This window comes from Aquarana catesbeiana, linkage group LG03 (assembly GCF_042186555.1).
Source record: "Aquarana catesbeiana isolate 2022-GZ linkage group LG03, ASM4218655v1, whole genome shotgun sequence".
Taxonomy (NCBI): Eukaryota; Metazoa; Chordata; class Amphibia; order Anura; family Ranidae; genus Aquarana; species Aquarana catesbeiana.
In genome coordinates this window covers 455128242-455147635 of record NC_133326.1, presented here as the reverse complement: position 1 = coordinate 455147635, position 19394 = coordinate 455128242, and the positions used below count along the sequence as shown (strand labels likewise).

Below are 19394 nucleotides of genomic sequence, written 5' to 3'. Positions count from 1 at the left end.
GGGTGAGATCTGATGAAAATGGACATGGTGACCGTTTTCATCTGATCCCTCCATAGGCAGCAGAGAGGGACCTGTCATCCGCTGGCTCAGCAAAGATCAATGGAGAGATCTCCCTCTGAGCCGGCGGACCGAGGCGGGCTCCGTGGAATGAGGGCTAAGACTAGATAAGTACAACTACAGTATAATTACAGATGAACAAACTTTCTTAGTATAAATATACTATTTACTTACACAATAGACTATCTGAGAGGTCTTGGGTGAATGTCAGCCCATTAGGAATCACTTGCCTACCTTTTAAAAGGAACCTGTGGGGTTTCTTTCCTCCCAAAAGAACTCTAAATTCTTAAAGTGACTGCAAGAAAACTATTAATACACACCTTTTCTGATACCGATTCCCTGGATTCTTGATCTCTTGGAGAACTACAAGCTCCAGCAGAATCTTCACAACTGACTCTTTTGAGAGTGTTATCTGCCAAAATTTCCCACTGAGCAAAGTGATTCTATGACTTGTAGAGATATAGAGGCTGATGGCTGGCACCACAGCATGCAATGGAGGATCAATTACCTGAGACATTTAGAAGTGTGATGGATGTGAAGATTCTGCCAGATGTGGGGGCTTATGAACAAAGTTAAGATCAGAGGAATGAGAGACAGAACAGAGGAGTATAAAGGTCTTCTTTTACGGAGTAAATTTTGGGCACTGTTTTTGTTGTGGGGACAGAGACACTTTAAAACAGGCATTTCAGGTGCCTTTAGATGATTATCGCTGCTCATCAGAATACTAAAAACCCAGTTACAATTAGCTACCAAATGTGACAGGTGGCCTCACTGGCCTATAGGGTCCAGTGGGGAGTAAATCTGAAGTGAAGCCAGGAGTCTGCATGCTATTTTCAGCTCAAACTTGGGGATTCTAGGATAAAGCGAAGATCATCTAAGGGTGTGAAGAGATACCTGAATGTTCTTACTGTAATCATAAGGAGTTGTAAAAACTCACACACGTGTCCTTTATTATCTGAATATAATCTGTTGGTACACATTAGTACACTTTGTATGTCTGATCCAGTTCACTTATTCCTAATTGTAAAATAAGTATTTATTTAAGGTTTTACTAATTGTAGGAAAAAGTGGCAACATTAACGTTTAGTACAGTATAGCATGCATGTGGTACTTTTTAAAGGATATTAATGTATTAACAGATTTGTCATCATGTGAATCTAAAGGTGACTGCTAATCTTCATATTCTTTTACATTACAGTAAAACCAACAGTAATTCATACAGACATGTATGTTAACAGCATTGGACCAGTAAATGCTATCAATATGGTGAGTGAAGCATGTTTATCTATTATATTTCATTTTAATTATGAGCAGTTTTATTGTCTTAAAAATCGCATTTGGTGCCATTTAGCAAAAGGCCCATTAAATGTAAATTCCACCCAAACCTGAAATTTTTGTTGCGACACACTCCAGTTTCTCATAACATTTAGGGACTAAAGTGGTAAGATATATCCACCTGCTATCCCAGTTCCATCCAACCAGCCGCTATAAAACCAATCCATGGTGTCACACTTTCCTGAGAATATATAAACTACTGCTACAAAATATTATTGATACATTTTCCATAAGATAAAGGATAGGGATTTAACCCAGTCCATCCAAGCCTGAGATGGGGTAGATACATGGGGTAGAGCTGTCTTTTTTCATTGAAGGTTTTATCACACATTGTGCTATTATTATACATTGTGTAGCAGTTATATTAATAGGGTTAATGGGTTATTAATTAAGACTAGCTGTTAATTTAAAATATCCTTGGTTAACCTCCACATTTTTTTTCTCAACAAATTCTAAAATAAAAATGCAGTCACACAAATTAGTTTTGTTACTATGGCCTGTCCAGAACCAGGTAGTGTTTAAATAGCAAAGAGTTCTGGCAGGTCTGTGACAAGTCAAAGTTTCTTAGCCAGAGGGCATAATGGCTATATGGTAAATGATAAAAATTGACATGTTTATAGTCAGCCTGCCATGAGTAGTCACAGAGCTTCTGGGTCATTGCAGGAGATTAGTTGTTCTTAATTTTGAAATCTGTATTGTTATATTAGAATTTATTGTGGAGGTTGTGGGATAGAGGGTTAATATGTAATTTAGTTATTTATGTAATATTACATATATTAAGTGTAAATAAAGATTGAAATACAAAATACATGCATTGTACAGTATCTAATACTAAAATTATGAATGAGTGAGTTGACCTGGGTTTAAGCTGCAGGCTTTGCAAATTCTGAAAAGTGCAAACTTTAATCTGAACCTCATTGAAGTCAATGCGGAGGGGTGAATCTTGAAAATCAATTCTAGCCAATTTCAAGGTCTAATAGGCAAGACATTGTCAAACAAAGGGCACTGGGAGATGGGTACTGCCCTGTGGGACATGTAACAATACATACGAAAAAATATATTTCAGCTGAGAGAGGGTCCTTCTCTTTATGGAACTTTGAGAGCAACATGGAAAAAAACACATTTTTTTTCTAAAACTTGTTTGGGTGCTGCAAGTCATTGGTGGAGATGGAACAGTACAATTTCCACAAAATGTGTCAGCAAAACCATATTCTGACATCCCATATTTTTTATGTGTAATACATTTTTTTTAAATTGGAAATTTAATTTGGCTTACAGAGGTGTTCCAGCCTGTGAAAAAAATAAAATAAAAGTCAGCAGCTACAAATACTGTAGCTGCTGACTTTTAATATAAGGACACTTACCTATCCAGGTATCCGGTGATGTCGGCATCCCTAGCCGGTTCGTCCATCGGCTGTGGGTGCAGGCGCCGGCATCTTCACTAGGGGAAACAGGAAGTGAAGCCTTGCAGCTTCACAGCCTGTTTCCTACTGCGCATGTGTGAGTCACGCTGCACTCTCTGAATGGTCCTGCTGTCTTCTGGGATCTGTGTGTCTCCCAGAAGGCAGCTGGGTGAAGGAGGATGGGCCAGAAATTTTGTAGATCGCCACAATCGTTGTGCGTTGATCTTACCCGGAAGTGGGAGCGGGTATCTGGTTTTAACAGGTATCCACTCCCCCCCCAAGAAGGTGCCAAATGTGGCAGCGGAGGGGGAACCAAACAAGCAGAGCTTCCCCTTTTGGGGGGAGCTCTGCTTTAAATACAGCTGCAACACCCTAATCTGAATAATTTGGAAGAAAGTTGTGTTGGCTGTGACAACTGATTTTTTTAGCCTGCATTAATAGGTCTGAATTGAGTGGTAGAAGTAGATACCACAATTTTTTTAAGGTTTACTAAAAATAAATAAGGATAAAGCCCTTGACTTTGTACCATATAGCCATTGGCAAAAGTTTAATAGTATAGCATATGATCTTTTTCCTCACTGTCACTAACACAATGTATTGAAAGTTAAATAAAATGTCAAAACACTGTCCACAAAAACACTTCAAAAACCACAACCCAATATACTAGAGGCAAGGCAGTTTTGATTCTGAATTAAAATATAGAGTGCTGTATTTCTGTCACGTACCTTGTGGCAGAGCCTGACTTGCAGATGGAGACTTCTCGTACAGCCCCGGCTTAAGGGCCACTGGTGTTGCGACAGTGGCCACAAGAGCGCAGTGGGGTAAGAGTGCCTGCAAGATCTTCCATTGGTCGCAGAGCTGTGTGGCAGGTGGGTCACTAGAGCTGGACTGGATAGCTGAAGCAGTGGATGGTAGCCAAAACAGCAGATGAAAGCACACAGCAGATGGAGGACAAGCGTAACCAGGCACTATGCAGAGCAGGACAGACGGATAACTGGATACATGGTCAGACAAGTCAGGTCAGCAATGGATGATAAGCATAAACAACAGGCAGAGAATGGTCAAGATGCAGGCAGAGATAGGCAACAGGATAATAGACAGATATAACAAAGTCTTAAGGCAAGCCAAGGTCAGGACAGGTAGAAGCAAGTGTGGTCAGGATAAGCCAGGTCAAAAACAGCAATCAATATACAGGGCATAGGAACAGAAACATGGGTAAAGCTGTAGATCAGACAGAAATCCATTAGTGCAGCTGCTGCCCTTATATAGCCAATTTGGCACCAGCATTATTGGCTAACATGCGTGCATGAGCATAGGCATCCGTATCTGAGTGTGAATATTTGCATGCATGCGCATATGCATTCACCTGTGCTCGGCAAGGCGGGCACCTGCAGGACCGCGTCTGCGCATGCGTATATGCCTTTGCCGAGGAACTTCAGCTATGCTATGGCCAGCACGTCCAATGTCAGAGACAGTAGCCGCACATTTAGTACAGTGATTGGAGAGTATGTAAGCTGCTGTTGTAAGAGGGTGATGCAAGTCAATTTTTATCATGAATTAAAATGAAAGTGTATTATTTCAGATTACAGGGAGAAAAAATGTACAGACTCACTACGCATAAGGAATTTTACCAGGCAAGTTTTTGAAAAGGCAAGTTTTATTTTGAGATAATACTGAAAGAGTTTTTCTGAGACAAGAGCCAAAAATATTGTACAGACAGCATGTACAGTATACTATGTCATCCTTATCATTAAGCTGCAATTTCAGAGGCAGAGACTGAGCAGGGTTTATTGTGAAAAAAAAACTTGAGTGTATTACTTCAGAGACAACAGCTGGAAACATTGTACAGACTCCATAGACAGCATATAAGCAGTTAGTGTAGGCCCCACTTTGAAAAGGAAACCCCAAAATTTACATTGAAATGCATACAACATATAACAGGGAAAAGGAATAAATATTGTATAGACTTCACAGACAGCATTGCAGCAGACAGGGTGGGCCACATTTTAAACATTACACACAGTGGGCATTTTATTTTCCCACTGATGCTGGTCAGTGATCAGGACACTGATTCCAGCTGACACCGGTACTAGATTTCACAGGTATTGATTCTATTTGGTAGTGATAAGGACACTGGTCCTGGCTAAAACTGGTGCTAGATTTCACTGGTACTGGTGTGGCTGGCAATGAGGTCGCTAATGCTGGCTGTAACTGGTACTAGAAGACACTGTACTGATGTGGTTGGTGATCAGGTCACTGGTGCTGAATTACACTGGTACCTGGGGACATTGCTATTGAGCAGGACATTGGCACATGTGCTGATGATCAGGACATTGGTTCACGTGCTGCTGGCCATGCTGCATGTATCTTTTCAGGCCAAAAATCTGCAATAAAGTGTATGTTTTTCACAGAATGAAGAAGGAATATTGTACAGAATTAAAAAAAACAGTATTAATGTCAGGATCTAGATCACCTGCTGGTGACAATGTGGTTTCCAGAGTGAAAGATTGTAGTTCTGGTGTCCACCAGTGGGTGTCTCCCAGCGGCCAGCAGATCCCAGTAATCAATCTCCACCTGATGCTGGCTGCTGGGAAGGTATTCAGTCCCTCCTCCACTATTGCCCTTTGCTTCAATGTTTTGCCCTTCTAGCCAGATACTGCTTGCCATTTAATCCTGAACCTTATTCCTCCCTCCATCTTGCACCTTGACAATGTACCCTGATGCCTCATGTCTGCTCCACTTGTTCCTGATCCCAGTCCTGGTTCCCTTTCTCCTTGCATCTCCGGTATTACTCTGTTTGTCTGTTTTCCCCATTTTGTACATATTTTAAATAGTTAGTTTGCTATTTAGGCTTCTGTTACTTACTGTAGTTATGTTGTTTGTAAAGTATTTAGTCATTTGGTTATGGTTCACTTGTATCTTTAAGTTTTCTGTGTATCCTGTTTGCTGTTGTTTGGATAGTTTTTGCTTCACTGTTAAACTTGCTTAAAACATATATATAGTCTGGTCTCAGTTTCCTAAGTGTACCTACACAGATCTGGCCATCCCTGCTGCTGGATGCCTGCTTGGTATCCCTGACAATTTAAATACTTTTTTTCTCCTAACCAGAGGAGAATAATGTAATCAAAAAAATGTGTAAGTAAATAATTATTCAGTAAAGATAAAATAGCTAGATCAGGGCATGATTTAAGTTAGTGTCCGGGTGAGGGTCGGGGACAAAGAACACATTGGAAACTTTGAGGCACTATGCAGGATTGATTCTGCTGCAAAAAAAAAATCACACAGACGAGTTGTCTTTAGCACCTTTGGAGTGCTAGAGCACCAAAAGAGAGCAGTAGGGGTATCACAAGATGGTAATGTGACAGGAGATGGTAATGGTGGCAGGTCAGCAGTGATGGAAGGAGCCTGTAATGGTGGCAGGGAATGACATTGGTGTGATATTGGTATGATGATACCTATGATATTGGAATGATACCCATTGCTATGTTACATACAGTAGATCACTTAGGCTGGGTTGCTGCTTTAGGTGCTGAGGTTCCTCAGTGGAGGAAGGAGGCAGGCACGTAGATGTCGAGCTGGCTGTGTTAAGGCCTAGATGGGAGGAAAAAGCCTGTGATGTCACCATCATGTTACCCGCGTCCGGCATATCTCTGGGATTATCTGGCTTATGCTCCGGCTAGCATCTCAGGAGAGCAGGATCTTGTAGCTGATGTACTGTGGGATGAGGTTCCCATTTTAGAGTCAAATATATTTTTATTGTGTTTAACAGAGCGAAACAATATAATATACATTACAGCTGGATGTTCAGTACAGGCAGTAGTACAACACAGGCTGCATATTTGGTATACTTTTGATTGTAAACCGATAAAATCTGTATATATAACCGTATGCTAGTAGGGGTTGGTTTAGCCCGCCGTTTATTACAGATCATCTGATGGAGAATAAAAATTAAAACCTCAAGGTCTAAGTCATTACAATATAGAGTTGAGGGGAGAAGAAATGAAGAAGATGGGGGGAGAAATCGGAAGGGGAAAGGTTGGGAAGTGGAAGGGGGAGGGGGGGTGAGCAGACCTTGGTGCAACATGCTGGGGGGGTCAGAGGCACAGGATATATTTTGTTCAGTTGAGGGGGTCAATAGGGAATTCAAGGCATCAGAGGTAGAGTATTCGATCCAAATGAGCCAGAGAGTTTTAAATTTATCAAAGGTATCATTGTCTAAGGCTATCATCTCTTGCATGCACATAATGTCGTTGACCACTAAAAACCAGGAGGACAGGGGAGGGGTGGTAGTGGTTTTCCAAAAAAGGGGTATAAGTTGTCTGGCTGCCGATAGGAAAAATCGTAGTAGAGTACGTTTTTGCAAGTGTATGGAGCCCGGGAGCATAGACAATAGAGCTACCTCTGGTGTGGGTGTTGGTTGATCGCAAAGGCTGAGGTCCCCATTTTAGATAGCATGAATGATAGTCTAGAGCAGGGGTCTCAAACTGGCGGCCCTCCAGCTGTTGTTAAACTACAAGTCCCATGAGGCATTGCAAGGCTGACAGTTACAAGCAGGACTCCCACAGGCAGAGGCATGATGGGACTTGTAGTTTTGCAACAGCTGGAGGGCCGCCAGTTTGAGACCCCTGGTCTAGAGCCTCTGATGGAGCTTGATTGTGGCAGTTGTAGGCTGGAGCTCAAGGGCTAAGCGGCCATCTTCTTCCAAGGCAAACCACACCCCTCCAAACAAATCTCTGACCCAATGTGGCACCTGTCCCCCAGGCATACCAGCTGCAAAGCAGCATTATAGTAACATTGTTTTACCTGTCCTGTTGCATAGGTTCTTGGTGGCTTGGGGAGACTAGTGGCTTTGAGAAGTTACCCGATAATTGAAGAGAAAGGGGTTGAGATGACTGAGCTGTCACCATCACCAAGGTGCAGAACATGGGGAGGCACCATGGTCAAATGGTCAAACCCTAACACACTGCAACTCAAAGTTAAGTATCATGGGGAGTATAGACTTTGTCACCCACCACATCGTAATTCGCTGCAATATTTTAACACAAAGCAGCATTTTACAGTACTGTGTATAGCACAGATTAGCAGCACTGTATAAGTGCAACTCTCACTCCTTGCAAACAACATTCAGATGTATCTAATCACTCTCCAAACACAAAGGCGTTTGCTGCTTCCTTTCCATTTCTCCCCACACTCCACATGGACCTCTATCTGCATCTACTGTGACATCTGCTGCCCATCTTGGCATATTTGCTTGCTTTTTCAGCTTCTCCTGTTCCAGCTTGTGATGTCTGACCCTTTCAGCAATGTTTTGGCTTTTGCTGCTCTACAGTGGCAGGTGCCCAGTTTACAGTATGTGGAAGATAATGTCTTCATGACACTGAACCACGCCAAGCATGGGCAGGGACATTCCATTTCCAATAAAGAATAGAGAACATGGGGAGTTCAGATTATGTAGCCAACCACACTGCAATTTTCTGTAATCATGTAGAAAATCACAGCACTGTAAAACACAGGTTAGCAGCACTTTAAAATATCTCTCCCTACAAACAGCACTCTGTCAGTTGTCCTTATGTACTCCAAATACCACAAAGACTGAGAAAAGGCTGCTGGAAACTCTGACTTTTATAGGGAGAGGGTTGGCACATGACAAAACCCCCCAACATGATGTTTTATAAGGGCCCATTGATATCAGTAGTCAAAGATATCAAGATCTGTTTGTTTAAAATCTCTTCCTCTATTGTTGTTATGCATTTATTTAGCACAATTTTACATGTTTCTTTTTAAAGATCAGTTTAAATTGAGATGGGTTGTTTTGCAATTCAACCCTATCTGAGAAATAATAATTAATAATTATATTCCCTAGTGAAGACCGTTGAAGACTGAAAAGCATGTCTCCCCAGCTCCCAAATTTTTGATAATCAGGATAATCAGATCAGAGCAAATAAGATGTTTTACTGACAATGGCTATTTACAGTATGTGGCCAGGGAGAAAGTACGATTAGGTGAAATATTTTCTGCATTTCAAGACATTGTAGCTATGCATGCTTCGGAGACATTTAGCAAATCTTTTACTTTAAAGAAATTAAACATGTCTTAAAAAAGAAGCATTGACAGTTAATATGAGCCCGTGTAAATTACAGAATTTTCTCTGCATCAAATCAAACAAGACAGTCAACTACTGCTTGTTAAAATATAGCAGTTCCCTGAGACTATATTAGTTTGCTTTGGCAAAAGATCAAAACCAAAGATACAAATCACTTTGAAATGTATTTTATATATAGAGAGAGTCAGAAAAAAGAGTATTCATCATGCTAATATTCTTATCGAAGACCAGGCTGATCTTTGCATTTCTCTTTCACATTTGAAAGTTTTATTGAGAGATAGAGAAGATTACAAAATGCATTTTTCGTGTATCACAGATACAACTGCACAAATATTTTCAATACAGCTTACATATGCATAAGGTGAACTTAAAATTCTATTCTAAGTAAATGCAACTGTGTGTTTGGTAATTACATTAAGTGTAGGTGGTCTCTAAAATCAAAAAGGAAACCTCAAGTTTAAACATATTAAAGAATCATTAGACCTCTGTGAAGTAAGTTGACTTTGTTTATCCTCATAAAAAAATGAGGATGTGTAGGAGCGTCATATGTTATGCATTCTCATCATTTGATGAAGTACTTTTATAGCAGACGTACAGGTAAGGAGAGATCAAAGGGAAGAAAGAGGAGAGATAGAGAGGAATCAAAGAAGTGGTGCGTGACTCTTAGGTAAATCTCGGATTGTTTTTGCATTAAAGAACAATGTATTTTTACATCCAGATTTACTAAAGTCATCTCGGGGTGTGCCGGTTCATTATTTCTTCATAGGTTTTAGAATATTTGAAGTTTATCCATGGTTGCCAGGTCTTATTGAATCTTTCTACAGTACCCCTGTCCTGGGCCAGGGTGTCCTCTATCTCATATACCTCTCTTATTTTATTCAACCATTCTGAAATAGAGGGCACCCTGGTGGAATTCCAGTGCAGAGGGCATTAAGCAGGTGTTTGGTTAAAGAGTGCTTATATCTCCTGAGTGAGAAATTAGATACATGTAGTAAGCAGCATGCCACATTTAAATTTAATGTGGTTTCTGTGATTGATTTAATTAAGTTCTGGACTTCAGTCCAATAGCCTGTAATCAGTTTGCAGCCCCACCATATATGTATCAGAGTACCTACTTCCTGTCTACACCTCCAACACATCTCCGATTTTTGGTTGTCCCATTCATGAAGCCTATCAGGTGTATGATACCAGTGCGTCAATAGTTTGTAGCTCGTTTCCTGTTGGCTTGTGTTCATCGAGCATTTATGTGCCAATATACATGCATACCTCCATTGTTTTGCCGATATATCCTCATTTAGGTCATCCGACCACCTCCTCCTGTGTGTGTCCTCCTCCATGTTTTTCGGATATTGCAACCAAGTGTAAGCGACAGAAGTGGCCTTATCAAGTGTGGATTTGCTATAGCAGATTAACTCCAGGTCCATTAAGGGTCTATTTATATCACCGGTATTCTTAAATTTGCCTAGGTAGCTTCGTATTTGGAAGTATGTCCATTGGCGTAGGTGGGGTAGGTTCTTATCAGCTTTGATAGAAACCCAGTCTTTAAATTTACCTCCCTGAAAGCAGTCTCCTGAAAGTAGAGGGTTTTTGTCCATTGTGGATTGTAATGCTGTGTTTCGGTCGCCTGGCATAAAGTCTGGGTTATCTTTTAGTGGTGTTAAAGGGCTGGGGAGTGTGGTGACATCTTTTTTCTTGGCTACATTATGGAATATCTCTAATGTGGTGCCTGTGATAGGGTGTCTCTTTAGATCGCTTGGGTGTTTATTCCTCGGGATCCATGGTGAAAATGTGAGTGGTATTGAGCTTAGTTCTGCTTCCAACACTACCCAGTCCTTTGCATGTGCATGGCAGTGCCAATCAATCACCCTAGCTATGTGTGATGCATAGTAATAGTGCTTGAAATTCGGGAGTCCAATCCCTCCTAGTTCCTTAGGTTGTGTTAATTTAGTCATTTTTATCCTAGGTTTCTTTTGCTGCCAGAGGAACCCCAGTGCTGCGGAATTTAGCGTTTTAAAGAATTTCTGTGGTATTTTAACTGGTAAGGTGCGCATAAGGTATAGGAGTCTAGGAAGTATCACCATCTTGATGATTGCTGCCCTTCCGAACCACGAGAAGTAGCCTAGGTTCCAGCTATCGCGATTCCTCTCGCAGTTCCATAGGAGCGGGGTATAATTCCTCTCAAAGACAGACTGTAGTTGGGGCGTTAACAATGTCCCTAAGTATTTGAGAGCTGACGGTTCCCAACGAAATGTGGAATTGATTTTAGTCTGTTCAAGGATCTTGTCTGGGAGAGAAATATTCAGGGCTTCAGATTTTGAATAATTGATCTTTAAATTTGATAAATATCCATAATGTGAGAATTCTTTCAGTAAGTTAGGGATGGATGTTAATGGGTCTGTCAAGAAAAATAGAAGGTCATCAGCGTACGCCGGGACTTTAAACTCCCTGTCCTTCACCAAAAATCCATGTACTGCAACATTTGTTTTAACCCTTCTAATAAAGGGTTCCAGCGATAAAATGAACAACAAAGGCGATAGTGGGCACCCCTGTCTTGTCCCGTTTGTAATATGTACTTTCTTTGATAACGTGCCGTTTATTTTCAGCTGTGCAGTTGGGCTTTGATATAGCGCAGAGATCCAGGACATCATGTGTGTGCCCATGCCTACGTGCCTACATACTGCCATCATGTAATCCCATGCTACTCTATCGAAGGCCTTCTCTGCATCCGTGGAGAGGAGAAGACCCTCGATATTTTGCGATTTTGCTGCGTGAATCAGGAGTAGGGCTTTAGTGACATTGTCCTTAGCCTCTCTGCCCAGCACAAACCCAACCTGCTTTAGGCCTATCAATCCCGGAAGCAGGGGGCCCAATCTCATAGCAAGAACCTTTGCAAATAGTTTGACATCTATATTTAGTAAGGAGATTGGTCTGTAACTAGCACAATCTCCTGGGTCCTTACCTTCCTTCGGTATTATCGCAATGTGTGCTGTAAGGAAGTCAGGAGTTACTTCTTTCTGTGAGGACAGAAAGTTCAAAGCGTCTCTAAGCGGGTTCGTTATGATGTCGGTGAAGGTTTTGTAGTAGATTGGGGAAAAGCCATCCGGCCCTGGGCTCTTACCTGTTTTAAGTTTATTAATGGCTTGCATAATTTCTTGGGATGTCAGTGGGTCTTCTAGTAAGCGGGAGTCAGACTCTGTAAGGGTGGGTAGACCGCTCTGGTTTAGGTAGTCCTGGATAATGTGCGCCCTATCCCCTGTCATATGTGATTGTGTTGTTTGGGTAGGTTGTAAAGTTTTGTGTAGAATTCGTGGAAATTATCCGCAATCGCCTCTGAAGTCACATCAAGTTTTCCAATCCATTCTAAGGCTTCGCAGAAGTCCGGAAGATCTGCTGGTGTGCGCAGAATATACTGGTGGCCATTGTGGGTGACCGTAAGTGCGAATGGAAAGCGTCATGTATATCTTAAGTCTTTTTCCTTCAATTTCTCCAGCAGGGGGCGCAAAGCGCGTCTGTTTCTCAGTGTGATCTGAGATAAGTCCTGGAAAAGCATCAGCGTTGCTCCATTAAAAATAATGCTATCATTTCTCCTGGCTTTGTGCATTATTTCTTCCTTTAGGCCAAAGTTTTGCAAGCAGCAAATTACATCTCTCGGTGGCGCTGTATCAGTTCCTTTAGGTCTGAGCGCTCTGTGTGCTCTTACAAAATCAATGTCTATGTCTTCTTGCCTTTCCAGGAGGCTGTTAAAAACTCTCCTCAATGCTGGGATAATTTGAGCAGCTTCCACTGATTCAGGGATCCCCCTTACTCTGATATTACACCTTCGTCCTCGGTTGTCGAGGTCCTCGATATGATTATTCATTTCAATGAAGTGCTGTGCTTGCGTGACTGTAGTTTTCTCTAGTTTATGGATAGACCGGTCTCTGCGTTCCCCCTCAGCCTCTGTCTCCGCCATTTTCTCATTAAGGACAATCATGCTAGTTTTCAGGTCCGTGACCGCTGCTGAGAAAGTGGCTTTGATGTCAGTGGCGAACATTTTCATATCAGAGAACGTCAGGGGGTGATCCGGTCTGGACTTACCCCTATCTGTGCTCTCTGGGGCCGATTGGGAGTCCTCACTGCCCTCATCGTCTCGGTATGTCGGCACTATCTTAGGCCTGGTCACACTGCGTCGTGCTGCCGCCTTTGATAGAAAGATGTCCGCAATGTTTTGGTTCGCCAGTGATACCGAATTGTGACGAGGGCGAGCTTGTGGTGTCGGGTGTAGCTTTTTACCCAGCATCTGGGCACTGTAGGTCGGGTGGAGAGTCTTTCACAGCCGCGTGTGCAGTGGAGCTCCTTCACTGTGCTGCCATTCTCGTTGCACGCCAAGCCACGCCCCGGATCTTTGCATTTCTATGTGCTTTGCTGCATTATTATTCATTGCAGCTCTGTGGTGTCATTTAGAGTAAGTAAACAGAGTGGTGCTGTGTTTGGATGCAGTGTAGAAACTAAGCTCTGGAAAAGTTTGCCTCATGGACCTTGCATTCATAAGTCAATTTAGGTTCTACTACAGTGGTTGCATGCAGAAACCAATTTACACACAATCACCTCTACCAAAAAAATTGGATATCCAATTGTTGTCAGTTTATGGACACATGTTATATTTCAGCAAATATGGTGTTGTACAGTTTTACCGGCTGGCAATATTGCCCTGTAAATAGCAATTTTAGCTATCAATAATAAAGAAGTTAGCTTAGGGGAAAATGTATTTATAGTTAACAACGGGGCTAGATTTTCATCACTGGTACCTGTAGACACTCAAGCTGTGGTGCTCTAAGTAACACCTCTCTGCTACAGTCTCCTTTTTTACACTGGACATGTCCTTGTCTTTTTCTGGTCCTGACCTTTAAATATCATGGAAACATTACACCTTTATCAGATGTCTGTTCCTATTTTGGAAAAAAAGTGCCAAGTCCAAAAATTATAAAGAGAAAAAAAACACCTACAGGCTCATGCCCACTATGCCTAATGGCAAAATCAGCTTTGGTGACAACATCATAGTTAATTCCAGCCATTCCAGTGTGTTTACATTAAATGCCAGTATCTTATCACTGCTCTTCACTGAATTAAACAAAAATGAAACCAAATGCTTTGTTCAGGAGGGAGGGGCCAGGAGCACAGAAGAGGGACCCAAAAAGAGGAGGATCCAGGCTGCTCTGTGCAAATCCACTGCACAGAGCAGGTACGTATAACATGTTTGTTATTTAAAAAAAAAAAAAAAAAAAACAAGACTTTACAATCACTTTAATTTATTTTGCCTTTTAAAAGCATTGTAGGTGTTGACTGAAGATAATCAAATGGTATTTCCATATACTTGACAAGACCAGCTAGGTATAATCAATTACCACACTCACAAGACCCTCCCAGTACTGAGGGGATAGCTTCTTGGTGAACACAAAAAGAGATGATGCAGAGTCTAAATGTTCAAAGCTATCTGATTTAATTCTGGGTGGGTATGCAATTTATAAAGGGGTGTACATTTCATATCATTACATATTATTAATACTCAAATGCCCAACCCCTTAAACATGGCTGACATAGCAACTATATTAACCATGCCATCTGCTTTCATGACTCATAGTCATGCCTTTGGTGTTCCTCTTTACACAGGAAAATGTCCCAGACTGCTCTACACCACAGAAGCTTTATATAGAAAGATACAGAGCAAAGATGCTGCTGTAAGCTATATTTTCTTATATGTGTGCCTTGCAAAAACTGTAATGCCTTGTACACACGATAGGATTTTCCGATGGAAAATGTGTGATAGGACCTTGTTGTCGGAGATTCCGACCGTGTGTAGGCTCCATCACACATTTTCCATAGGAATTTCCGATACACAAAGTTTGAGAGCTTGCTATAAAATTTTCCGACAACAAAACCCGTTGTCGGAAATTCCAATCGTGTGTACACAAATCCGACGCACAAAGTGCCACGCATGCTCAGAATAAATTAAGAAACGAAAGCTATTGGCTACTGCCCCATTTATAGTCCCAATGTACATATTTTACGTCACTGCGTTCAGAACGATCGGATTTTCCGTCAACTTTGTGTGACTGTGTGTATGCAAAACAAGTTTGAGCCAACAGCCGTCGGAAAAAATCCATGGATTTTGTTGTCGGAATGTCCGATCAATGTCCGACCGTGTGTACGGGGCATTACAGTCTGTCACAGTCTGAGAATACAGAACTTAAACTAGCTAGCAGATTAACCCAAGTTAATCTTATATGAACTTATATAAAGATGGAGTCACTTCTGTTCAGTCATATTACTACATAAGACTCCCCTCTTTCAGACACAAAGGTCACGAAGGTGACGAAGGTGACTGACTTATCTGCATTGTGACACACACATAACAAACTCAAAAGCAGGCACACAGAAATAATGCCAGGAGCAAAATCACTACAATACACACAGCAATATCCCTGATCCAGGAAAATACTCCATTGAAACCAAACCATCCCACGTTACCCAGGGAGTTCCCAAGTAATTACTTAGCCTTTTCATCATGTCAATACCCCCTTCGGTTCCCGAGGGGAACCATGCCCAGGTCATGTCCTTTTCCAAAAACAATGACCTGGCATAACGGCGTTTGAGGGGGCATTTAGAATGAACACCAGCCTTGATCAAGTGACGTTCCTCACTGTCCTCGAGAATTCCCATTATCGGAACCAATGAGGCCAAATAACACCATCCCTTGGGATCACTCTGAATCCATGGATGGCATGTCTTTCCACAACAAATGTACGTGCTGTCGCCCAAGGCTAGTGGCTGTCTGCTAAGGACACGTTGGGTATCTTCAGAGAATCCTGCAAGGGCAAGCTGTGAGAGTAGCCTAGCCATCTCAGTTTGGGGGTCAGAGGTATGCATGAAGGTATATATAGTGTGATATAGGGCACCATCTAAGGTGTCAAACACTGTGGAGTTCCCTCAGACTTTGAATACACATCCCCTCTATGTCTAATGAGTGTGTTATTAGTGGTGTTGTTGGGTGGGCCACATATAACCTTAAGGGCCCTCCAGAACACAGAGGCTGGCGGATGACATGTGAACCAATACCTATATATGTATATGTACAGTGCTCATGCCAACATCCCTCAAAACACTATCCAAATAGCAAACAACAAACACATAATCTCAGCTGCATAGCAATTGTCCATGGAATATAAAGGGAAGAAGGGGCGTGACAGTCCATAAAAGCACGTGGGAGGGGCATGACAGCCTTTAGGCCAAATAAAAATAGTCCCAAAGAAATACACAAAAAAAGTCTCTTGGATGGCTTCTGAATGTCCATTAAATTCACAAAAAAAAGGAAGGAAAAGGAAATGTCCACATTATAACTCTCATTTTCCTCAACTTTTCCCAAAACCTTTGGTTCAATTCTGTGATCATTCATATGTACATACATGAATTATCTACCACAAAACACTGCCTCTTTGTAAGGACAGAGCTTGATATTCACAGACAAACTGGAACTGATGCGTTGGGCTAGACCTGGGTCTTCAGGCTGGCACATCTGGATCTCTCTTATGTGGTGCTCACTGGAATTTCGTAAACCTTGGGTTTGCGTCATTTTGGCTTGCTCTCAAGGTGTCATTCCCAGGAACACTTTCCAACAAGAGTCTGCCTTTAGTCATCTAAGCACCTCCTAGGTATTTGAACAACAAAGATGAACAACGAAGATTTCCATGTAAAAACTTTACTTTAATCTTTTCATCTGGATAGGGTATAGGGCAGGGTATGAATGGGGTGTAGGATATGACTGGGGTGGGCATTTCTTCACGTGCATGGGGCTGTGGGTAAATGCTGGCTGGCTGGGGCAGATACTCCTCATTCGACATGAGTAATCACAGAATCTATCTGATCAATTCAGGCCTTAACCATTGGAGGTATTAAAAATAATATTCTTCATTGACTCAAACATAAGTAAAGCATACAGGAAAGAAAATGTTTCTCAGCAAGGGTTTTCATTATATAGATTCAATATTTTTAACTAAACTTTTTTCCAAATCCAGTATTACAGCAGAACTTCAACAAAACTTAAACCCCTTTAGTTTCTTCCATTCCCGGGACCCAAGTGGACCCGAGGGACTTAGAACAGAACATTTTATCCAAACACATATTCTGACTCAGAAGTCTCCCAACTTTGCAAATATGTCTGATCATCAGCAACAAACAAAACATTGATGGATAAACAGCATTACATCATCAACACTTCATGACTGACACTCTGGGAATTCAAAAGGTAAATATCCAGAATGGTCATTCTTATTGCCTATTTCAAACAAATCCTTCATATCACATTTTAGTACCGATGCAAGTACGCTGTGAGCTGCGGAGTATTTTCTATATGTGATGATGTTCCTTTTTACCTGTAAGTAGACTACAATAAATATGTGTGTTTTACCTTTGCGGGCTTCACTGTTGTTGCTTTTTTCCTTACTGGGTTATATCCTGCTGGTGATCGCACAATATATCCATCTCCCTGTGTGAGTCCTGATGTCTTTTTGATATTGATGAACCTGGATATTTCTGTGACCTGCTTATCAAGTATGGAGTGTGCCATTCAGATCCACTATTCACCTCTTGCATCATATGGTTACATTGCTTGTTTTCATTTGTATCTGATCAGATTCCTCAAAAAAAAAAAAAAACATTTGATACCAACGCATCAATGTAATTTATCAGTGATGTGTCACATTCCCCTTTTAATGTTCCCAATCTACTATGCAGTGGGCATGGGCTTAATATGTGCCCAACACATTTCATGAATAGACTGACAATAGTTGCAACATTTTAACAGTAAACATGTATTTTTATTTTCTTTTCTGAATCAAATCCTTCTTGATTATTCATTCTCCACCTCAGCAAGTCTCTTACTTGCTGAATATGGAATGCAAATATAGCAGTATGCTCTCCACAAAAGTGGTGGTGAAGGCCTGGTCGGTGGTTTAATCCCCTCTTTCACCTGAAGCAAAATAGCAGATCTCTGCGAGCAGATATGTACCTCCATGCATTGTGTTAAACAATACTTTAGACAGGAGGAATCACTCAAATAGTAACTTGTCCATGTCCAAATCCGCGATTCAATCCTCTTAAAGCACCACAAACAGATGAGTACCCTACTCTGTTCCTCTCACCTGCCCACTTTAGCAACGCGCTCTGTCTTGGCAGGATCATAGGACATATATCAACTACCCAACAATCCATCTGCATTCAGAAGAAAAAACAACTTATACTCTAAATTGGAGATCCAAGACAAGACAAAAATTCACATACACATAAAATTAAGCATTTCTCTCTATTAACAATAACTTTCCTCTACCTAGGTGTCCGTCTTATGAAACTGCGAACAGCGGCAACCCCAAGGATTGCCACTGATCACAAACTATAGTGCTGTGTGCTAATATAAGTGCTCCCCCCAGGTGATAGCCCCTCACCTTAGGGCGTGTGACCTTACAATCAAGCTTGGTCAGAATGCGCCTTAGAACCTCTATGGTTTATGCATATAACATTGAACCCATAGAGAACCCAGCACTTTAGTTTGTGTTCACATTAACACATGAATGCATTGTGGAAGATCTGTGGACTGTTAATTTGATAATTGCACAGCAACACAGCACTGAATTGCATAAAATCACATGGATGCAGCACCAAATCGCATGGATGTGTTTTTTTGTATTTTTTAACTTTTTATTGTTTGAACATTGCACTAACACCATATTGCATAGATGCAGCACTGAAATGCATGGATGCAACACTAAATCGCATGGATATTTGTTTTGAATTATTTATTAATGTTTGAAAATTTCTCAAGCTTTGTGGAATATTTGCAATACACAAGCTGATTGGAGCGCTTTTACCTATTTATTTATTCATTGAAGTTTATTGCACATTAATGTATAGTATTAATAGATTTTTTATATTTTGTATGTTTAGCACAATATCACTTTATTAATATTTCAGTAGAAATTTCTTACATTTTATTTTGATAAGCGCAGCGTGTGTACTATTTGGTTTAGCCAGTCCATGAAGCTGCGATCTCAGCGATTCACTGGCGATCCGTGTCAGAATTCACACCCCCAGAATCACCAGCTTAGAAGTGAAGAATTGGGGAAAGAAGAGGAAATCTGGGGGGATCCGAGGGGGAAGGAAGAAGATTTTTAACTTCCCTCTACCTCATTCAGTTCCCCCAAAACAGTAACCTTGTCCCCCTGTCAGTGTACAGAGCAGCGACAATTTTATCACTGCCCAATAAACTGACATATTAGTGTTTCTGTGAATCTCTGGTACCGTAATCTCGCAAAGTCTCACGAGACCCCAGCATCAGAGGCCGCTCCTTGCACGAGGTGGGGTGCTTTCAACAAGGGTTCTAGCCTCCCCACCAGCTCTCTCTCTTTTTACTCTTGGATGAACCTTTTCCTGTACAAGCAGGTGTGGGTGCCTTCCCCGAAGCCTCG

General features: G+C 41.4%; 1 protein-coding gene across 2 annotated transcripts in view; it reads left to right on the top strand.

Annotated features, from left to right (window-relative positions):
- GABRG2 (gamma-aminobutyric acid type A receptor subunit gamma2) overlaps nt 1–19394 on the top strand; it is a 364630-nt gene that overhangs the window by 170908 nt on the left and 174328 nt on the right. For both annotated transcript variants that reach the window (XM_073620838.1, XM_073620837.1), the window contains exon 3: nt 1256–1323. In XM_073620838.1, the coding sequence (XP_073476939.1) occupies nt 1256–1323 (68 nt within the window). The remainder of the gene's footprint in view (nt 1–1255; nt 1324–19394) is intronic.